The sequence below is a fragment of the Gouania willdenowi genome, chromosome 10 (assembly GCF_900634775.1).
Source record: "Gouania willdenowi chromosome 10, fGouWil2.1, whole genome shotgun sequence".
Lineage (NCBI taxonomy): Eukaryota > Metazoa > Chordata > Actinopteri > Blenniiformes > Gobiesocidae > Gouania > Gouania willdenowi.
Genome location: NC_041053.1, coordinates 25,957,482 through 25,966,699, shown reverse-complemented (window position 1 = coordinate 25,966,699; position 9,218 = coordinate 25,957,482). Strand labels below are relative to the sequence as shown.

At 39.6% G+C, this 9,218-nt stretch overlaps 1 protein-coding gene across 2 annotated transcripts; it reads left to right on the top strand.

Moving 5' to 3' along the window:
* Positions 1-242: 242 nt before the first annotated feature.
* agtr2 (angiotensin II receptor, type 2) lies at positions 243-8,324 on the top strand. 2 transcript variants are annotated; one of them, XM_028459665.1, is made up of 2 exons: positions 243-1,019; positions 6,407-8,324. In XM_028459665.1, exon 2 carries the CDS (start codon positions 6,473-6,475, stop codon positions 7,739-7,741), a length of 1,269 nt encoding a protein of 422 aa, XP_028315466.1. In that variant the 5' UTR covers positions 243-1,019; positions 6,407-6,472; the 3' UTR covers positions 7,742-8,324. The 2 variants fall into 2 exon arrangements, with proteins under 2 accessions (XP_028315466.1, XP_028315465.1); XM_028459664.1 differs by lacking the exon at positions 243-1,019 and adding an exon at positions 5,537-5,896.
* Positions 8,325-9,218: the final 894 nt, after the last annotated feature.

Sequence of the window (9,218 nt, the reverse complement as noted above, 5' to 3'; positions counted from 1 at the left end):
CTGAATGTGAACTAAAAACAAACCTAACAAAAACCTAAAAGATTAAAATATGACTTTAAGTTAATCTAAATGTGTCTTTAACTTGGTCTTTGGTAAGTTACTAAGACTAAAATTAAATTGAAAATTCTTATTGAGTCGTATATAAAGATACAAGGGTAAACAAAAATCTTTATATATGACTCTATAGGGTATTTATATATGTTATCAATATACGATGGACATAATATTGTCATTGTATGAGTCTTAAAGACTAACTACAATGTTGTCCATTGCTAACATTGTGTTATTTTGTTATATTTTGTAGTTTAACATCTTGGGTGCTTGCCGTGTTGTTATTGTTGTTTTATGTATTGCTATACTATGTTGCTTCTTTGTTTTTGTCTGCTTTGTTTTTCTTTTTTTTCATAGATTCATAGATGGTGATGTAGTAGAGAAGTTCTACATCTTCTTACTGTACTGTGTTGGCTGAAATAAACTAAGTTAAAAAGAAAAAAAAAACAAAGTTCTTATTAAATTCAACACTGCTTGTAAAAAGATTACCAATTAGACTATTGATAAAATTTTCCATTGACTGAAGCACAATTTTATACACAACTCATTTTTAGCACCAAACACTTCAAAATAAAGATAATATATACATACAATTTTGAAAAAGATTAGAATGTGCTTAAGTGTCATAATAATAAATAAATAACTAAACGGTCAGTGACTTACTGGAAACATGGGGTGATTCTTATTATTTTCAACCAAACAGAATCTGTTTTTATCTACATTAAAGAAACAATAATTAAGATTCTGTACAAAATCCGTACAGAGGATGCACTCAAGTTCATACACAATGGTCTCACTCACACACACTCAGCTTTCATAACTGCTGTGTTTATGTTCTTTCCTGATAAATGTGCTATGTGTTTATTTCATGGTGGGGGCCTCCATCTCTGGCCGGACCCTGAGAAGATAACCATACCGCAGACCCTCACAAAGTCCTCTGCGGAAACTCCAGCTCATTGAGTTTAAAGGTGAGAGGTCAGGGATGTTCTCCCTCCCGTCTCTTTCTTCTGTGCTGGTCCAAAAAAAAAAAGCCTCTGGGAGCACAGAGTGGTCTACAGTACATGCCAGACTCCAGTCTTTATATTAGTTCTCAGAACATGATTATGAGAACGTTGGTTGTGTAGGATGTTGCTGTTTGTGTAGGAGACTTCCTGAGAGAGAAAGAGAGAGGTCTGATAGTTATTCCGAGTTTTTGCATCATGCTTTGGAAGGTGTGAGAATCCTAATGCACAAAAACTAGACCATAGTTTACAAAAACAAGTTTTGATTAACTACAGCCGGGCCCGCGGAACGTCTCAGCGCCGAATAGCGCACACACCACGTTCCCGAAAGCGTTTCATCATATTCATGCTAAACTGCATACTGATCTAACGAGAACTAACGGAATAGTAGTCATTTGAAGAATGGGGCCCCTGTGCGCCCCCCGTGACACGTACGGAGTAATGGGCCCCATTTATATATTGGTATGCGCCAATGATTCGGTATCGCCGTAACATTTGACTCGCAAATATTTTTTTTTTTCTTTTGGGGCCCTCCTGGGTCCCAAATCAAAAATCGGGCTCCGAGCGTCGATGCGTACACATTTATAGATTATACCTAGCAAATTTCAGCTCGATACGTTCATGAATAACAGAGGGGTAGCGATTTTACCTTGTGTACACAACAACAACAACAACAACAAAATAAGAGGCGTTTTGAGTCCAGTAGCAACAAACCACGTTTAGAAAATGCATGTGATTTTTTTTTTTTTTTTTTTTTTTTTTTTAATGTTACTTTTGAGCAAATTTACATTTGTGATCATTATTTCTTACATAAAAAAATCCACATGCATTTTAAACGTGGTTTTTTGCTAAATGTTGCACAAAGTTGCTGTTTATTTTAGCATGAGCATTTTTACAATCAGCGCCCCATATCTTTTAGCTTTATTCTCTATTTCATGGTTGGATGAGAACAAACTGACATCAAATTTGCCTGCAGAGAATGTCCCAAGGGTTATGACTTTGGGCACACTCATGTAGAGTTTATGAGGTCCAGGGTTCCAGCATCAGCTTCTCTACAGAAAGACTGAAGAGGCAATTAAGATTTTAACAGTTGGTGTGTGTGTGTGTGTGCGCGTGTGTGCGTGTGGGGCAAAACCTCAAATGGCAGTTACGTGTTGTTTCACAAACTATTTCCTGACATAATCACCTCCATGACTAATATCTCTCCGACTGTGTATCTGTGCTTTGCTTTGTGAAATAACAGTAAAGTGTAATTATTTGTTTTAATTTTCCAAGAGATTTCAGCCATTTGAAAAGTTGAGTTATTCTATATTATTGAGCACACATTAGTTCAATTAAGTGAGTAGATTACAAGTACAGTAATGGCAACAGCAGTATAATTTGCTGTCTGGGTGATGCATTTTTAAAAACAGCTTAACATTACACTTCTTTGATATGTCGAGTTTTCATTAAGAGTTTTTTTTTTTCCTAGTGTTTGTACAGACTGAAGTTTAATTTCTAAGACTGACAATAAAAAGAGTAAAGACAACACGGAACTACTTATAATAATGGTGATAATTTGGTCTTTTTAGTATTTGTGTTTTGTCATATTTTGATGCTAAAATATAACATTTAGGACAGCTTCTGGCTTTAATCAGCTTGTCCCTCTTGGGTTTTAACCCATAGTGCATACAGGGCATGTGTGGATGAATGAGACGGAGTCCAGCTTTAGGGTTGCTGGTCAGATGTGGACACAGGGTTTATTATGTCAAGGGGTTTTGGGGCTGACGAAACGGTTTGGGATTCAGAGATCAACCAGCTGAGCTGAGAGTGTGTGTCTCTGTTATGTATGTTGCTGATAGCATTAGGCAAAACATGGCAGAGTCTCCTCAGGCAGAGACCTTGGTGAGTGCTATCAGTGTACAATGGTATCTGGTCTGCTTAGGGCAGTGTGACCAGGAGAGAGAGTTCTGTGATTACATATCAAAAAATGGATTAATGGTTTGTCGAGACGATGAATCGTTTGTATTATGGTAGCCTAGCATAGTGTTACATTTCAATTTGCCAGAACATGCATGTAAACACATGAACATATGTTGTCAGATTATCTCTGTGAGACCATGTGTTTTTATTTTTATTTTAGGAGAGTAACTGTCAATCAGTGGCTTTAAAATGTTTAAGAAAAAAAAAAAAAAACTGATCACATTTCAGGCCACATGTTGAGGTACTTTTGATAAAATGTATAAAAGTAAAACAATTATTTAATCCAAAGCAAATTGTTGCTGCAGTATTTAAAAAAAACACACAACTGATATTGAGTCAAAAATGTGTGATCTGAAGCAATGCTGTGAAACGAGGATAAATCCAGACACGCTAAAGCTAAAGGCTAGTATTAGCATGCAAACAAATCCAACTCCACCATCAAATATCTTAGGTCACCTTAGTACACGTGTCAAACAACCTCAAGGCCTGGGGGCCAAATCCGGCCCTTTAGAGCATCAATTACGGCCCGCAGGATAAAGTCAGTATTACAGAAAACATGAAGTAAAATACCAAGTAATTCAGTTGTAGATATCTCAGTCCTTCCAAATACATAAATTCAATTAATATCCACAATATTTTCCAGGGTGCACAGTTTTCACATGCTTTTATCACATGATGCAGTCATTTTTAATCGCAAGTTATTACAATCCATCCAAAATCCTGCAATTTTATTAGTCATTCCACAAAACTTCCCCAAATTGACTAAAAATTGCTCACAAACTTTGTTTAACTTCAGTAAAACTTATTTTTACTTACCAATTCATCTATTTTCACTACTAATTTATCCTTATCAAAGACATGTGGTTTTAATCACTTGCTTAATGGAGAACGAGCACAAAATCCAAAGTATCATTTAATTTATTTAAAAAAGACAGATTTCATATTTTAGCTCAAAGTCTAAATTGTATTTGCCTTGAAAAGAAGAACCTCTAAATATAAAAGCTTTCTCTTTGAAGTAGTGCTCACTTCATCCTCTTTGAACATTCACTGGAAGAATAATTGAAGGAACTCGATGTCAGTTTGAACATAAGAAAAAGAAAAGAGCTGTTTCCTCCTCCACATTACAGGGGCGCACAGTCCTATTTTATCAGGAAAATATCATGTGGTATTGTATTACCGAAACTGTATCTGAACAACATGTGAAATACAGTTAACTATGGGCAGACATGAACATTGTGTTGGTTCCGTGTTTCTTTTGGCCAGCATGAAACCATAAAATTCTGTTCCTAGTTTATGCATGTCATGACTAAAGGCCTTTGGCTTCTCACTCTGTGGGTGTGGGCACGCTTCTGCTTGTGCATCTGTCTTTGTGAGGAGCAATAAGAGCTTTGGCCTTCAAAGAGCAGGAGGAAGGGGGGAGACCGTTGGATTGTTGTGAAATTAGCCTGTGGTTTGGGATTCATGTTGGGTTCAGTCTTTAGTTCGGATTATTCAAGTCTTTTATGATGCAGTGTTAACAGGATCCTTGCAGAAACTCAGCAAATGTTTGTGTAGAAACCGTACGTGCATACCCAGCATACCGGTGAAGGACAACTGCTGCACGAAATTTCCGATTTGGAAATCATAACTATCTCATTTCAAGTCGGCACATTCCTAATTCTTTATATCCTGCCTTTACCAAACCCAGTTATTCCACTGTTCCTGTCTTCATCCTTCATCCCACTGACAGCTTTCTCACGGCTATTAAGAACGTGTCACATCCTGATAGATACTCAATAGGGCAGAGTGCGTGCACATGTAAACAGGTTCAAGCGCATTGCGTCGATGAATAAATGCCACGCTATGGGATGGAGCACGTCTGGTTGCTTGAGCGACGGTACGCGCACGCAGGGAGTGATGAAGGCTTGTGCTGTTGATCAAAGACACTGTGATGTAATCAGTTTCAGCGCTTTGCACACATCCCTCATTAATTTCCACCAGAGGCTTTAATGAAAACCCAGTGGAGGGAATCTCCTCGTAGGCTCCTCTCTTTCCTCCCTTTTCTCTTCGTTCACTCCCTGAAGTTTCTCCTCATCCTCCTCCTCAATCATCTTCCACCATCCTACCCCCACCTACTCCTCCACCCATATCTATTTTCTTTCTGCCCCAGTGGCTGGTGTGACTTCCAATGAGACAAAGTAAAAATTTCCCATGGCTTTATCTGACCAATGGAAGGATGAATTTGACATATCGTTCACGGCTCTGCTAATTAACACGCTGACTGTGTTTCCTGGGTCAGAAGGCTCAGTGTGGACTTAAAGTCTGGGCAGCCTCCACTCCATCAGAGTCCTGTTCGTTACAGTCAGGTATGGCACGCGGCCGTGTGTCTGCAGTCACTGGAGACGTGTAGTCCTTACTGAACACACATCTTGACTTGATTTCCTCAGCTCTGAGAGGAGGGGAAAGGAGGGATATAAAGAAAAACAAAATAGAAAGAAACAAGAACCTCCACCCCATCCCCCCCACCCCACTTCTTGCGCTTATTGTTGGCTTATGTCCAGGTACAGTCCAGCCCCTACAAATGATGAAGGTGTGACGTGAAGCAACTTCCCTGTTGTGTAATCATCCAGAGGCTCATGGGGGCTATAAGACCCTCAACCTCATCTAGTTTCCCAGAGCTTCAAGACTGGTTTTAGCTCTCTCTCCCACACACACACACAAACACACACACACACACACATACACATACACATACACACAAACACAGAATGATACGATAGAGGGCACTCAGCTGTACAGATTTCTTTTATAAGGGGTTGAGAAGCAACCGTCAAGACGTGGACTTTAGCCCAAATAAGAGAAAAACTGCTCATCTACTCCGACCAGACTCTCTATCTCTTCAGGTAAAATAATTCCTTCTTGAAACAGCTAACATTAATATGGTGATGCCTTCATTTTGTATTTACCCAAACTCTTTGTATACAAAGCTACTCTTTTTATATAAAGTTTTGTTGTTGGGTTCTGTAATAAAACGAGCAAATTGAGGATGTTTGTTTTAATGGGAACATTTCGCTCCTGTCCAAGGTTTGCAAGGTTTACATTCTGTTAATGGCTAATTTATCTCATATTACCATATCCTAGAAGAATTATAAAACCTATTTAAACTAGGCATTTGCTCTGTTTGACTATGTATTCATTTACATAAAAAGCTCATTTCTAGATCCTCCCATTAACTATTTTTTATTGTTCACCCTTATGATGTCATGGCGTTATGCAATTGTGAAGTAATTTGTGATCAGTTAGGACAGCAAATAAAAATGAAAGCCAACTAAAGATGACTCTACAGGGAAACTTATTTTTTATCCATAAAAGGCACTGAAATATTCAATGCATTCCTGTTGTTTTATTTCTAGCTGACCTTGGGCGAGTGAAAGGAGGGAAGTCGAATCCAGTGACGCACGGGCACGGCCACTCCCTCAATGGCAATCCCAATTGACTTTTTCCTTCTCAACTCCACCTCCTCCCCCTTCTCAACAGCAGAGGTCAACATGAACTCCTCTCTGAACTCTTCGGCTCCAGCTTGCACAGATTGGACTCCCATCCCCATGACCACAATTATCCCTACCATTTACAGTGTTATCTGTGTACTGGGAACCATAGCCAATGCCTTGGCAGTGTGTGTGTTGGCCCATGCGAGCAGATCCAGGAGAACTGTTGCCAATACCTTCATGCTGAATCTCTGTGTGTCTGATCTGCTGTTTCTGCTATCCCTCCCACTGTGGGCAGTTTATTACTCCTTGGGCTACAGCTGGCCTTTTGGTCTGGTAGCTTGCAAAATCTGCGGTGCGCTTCACAACCTTAACCTATACGCGTCGATTTTCTTCATCAGCTGCATGAGCATGGACCGATACCTGGCCATTGTACATCCGCTCCGCTCTCAGATCTCACGAGACCCCAAACGTGCCCAGCTTACGTGCATCCTGGTGTGGGTTCTGGCCTGTGCATGCACAGCTCCTACAGTGGTTCTGAGGAACACTCACTACATTGAGGCTCTTGATGTGGAGGCCTGTGTGATCTTGTATCCCAGTCATGCTTGGTATCTATCTCTGACGTGGATGAAGATTCTTCTTGCCTTCCTGCTGCCACTGCTCGTCATCTCCTGTTGTTACTGTGCCATTGGGAGACATTTGCTGGCAGATACAGGATTGTTAAGAAAGCCTTTTTCATCCAAACGTTCCAACATACCCTCCTTTAAATCAATGGAGACTCCAGAAGGATGTCTGAAACCCAACAGATCTGCAACCCCTGGTATAACTCCGAACTCCAGCAGAGGGAAACCCCGGGAGGGCAGAGGACTAGAGAGAGTCTTGTGGACAGTAGCAGGTGTGGTTGTGGCATTCTTCCTTTGCTGGTTTCCTTTTCATTGTGTCACCTTCCTGGATCTCCTAAACAGCGGCGGCTGGTTGGACAGCTGCTGGGTAACATGGACAATCCACAACCTCACCCCTCTCACCCTTTGTTTAGGCTTCTCCATCTCAGCCATCAATCCTGTGCTCTACTGCTTCATTGGGAACCATTTCCGGGGCCGTCTCGAGGGAATCTGGAAGGGCCTGAGTGCCTGTTTGAAATCCAGTGGGGAGGAACACAGACAGAAGAGGGGTTCCTTCAGCACAAGGCTCAGTTCCTTCTCTCAAAAACTCAGTGACCTTAAAGACTTGGCCATCGTAGAGCCATCTGGGCCTGCCTAGTCAGCGTTTTCCTCACCAACCTCACTCGCATCACAACTGTAAAATTCGACCACAGATTACTGCGGAATCTCCAGGATCACAAAAACGTGAAGTGGAACTGCGGCCCATTCTAAAGTCTTCTTGCAAAACGAATTGATTGATTTGATTGAATACATGACTGAGTAAAACAAAATGTGGAAAATGGATTAAGTTGTTTTGGCTTGTGAGGTTTAATTATGACGAGCGATTAATTGCGCCTTGTGGCATCTTCACTTTGAAAACCAAATGCCAAGAGTCAGTCTTTGGAGGACATTATTATACCACACTTATTATGGCACATACAGGCTAAATGCAATGAAAGCCCTGATTTAAACCTATTAAGTAAATCTCAATAGTTTTTTGGCACTAATAGAATAATCAATATATAATGACATCTTTTAAATGTGTCAAGAAAAGAAAAGTCATTTGGCTGCCAGTGTGAATGAAAGAGTTACTGTAGGCAACAGATAGCTCAAACTATAAGATAGAGATTTTCTGTTGTTAATTAAAAAAAAAAAAAAAAATAAAAAAACAGTAACAGTAAAAGAAGTGGGCTTGTAATCAAGTCCCACAACCCTAACTGCTGGTGTTGTACGTCGCTTTGGATAAGAGTGTCTGAGAAATGAATTTATAATCTACAGAATTGAAACACAAAATGCACATATAAATATTATGTTTGTTGCCAACTGCAGCGATTTTGGAGGGAAATGTGACTGCAACTGTATTTTTTTTTTTTTGCAACAAGGTGTAATGGCCTACTCAACTTCAAATGCTAGCTTTTATATTATATATGTTAATCGTATAAAGTTTTCTTATGTTGTATTGTAAAAAACAAAACAAAAAAAGCCAAAATGTATTGCACAAATCAATGTGAGTTTAAGTTCCATGAGCTAAACAGAGCTGCAGATTGTTTTTTTCTTTTTTTTTTTTTTTTTTTTTTTTTTTCAAACAAATCAGCACTAACCTTTAATACCATTTATTTTTCACAATTGTGAGGCTTAAAAATAAACACAGCAAATCCCAGAATTTCACCAAATATGCTTGTTTTTATGCTCTTGAGAAATGCATCTCACACACACACACACACACACACACACATGCGGACATTGCTTTATGAAACAATTCAAATTCATTTGGATTTTTAATGTTGGATTCAATCCTAACTAACAGCTGTGCCCAAAAGCTTCCTCCTAAGGGGAATAAGTGCAGAGATTACTGTCCGTTGGCAGATGGGTATTCAGTCCCTGAATGCATCACAAGGATTCAGAAACAAGGCGGATGCACAAATTCATCCTAATATTGTGTCTTCCAGTTTAGTTGTGTTGGTAGAGGAGCTTGCCAACTAATCCATGTTTAATCTCTGTGTGTTTTTTGTGTCTCCTATGGATCCACTGGGTTGTGTATTGACCCTGAGACGTCTCCCTACGAGTCCATATAGATTATGGTGTTATCTGTTTGC

Excerpts from the sequence above, each read along its gene's own strand:
- agtr2 (XM_028459665.1), top strand. The coding sequence starts at position 6,473 with ATGGCAATCCCAATTGACTTTTTCCTTCTCAACTCCACCTCCTCCCCC.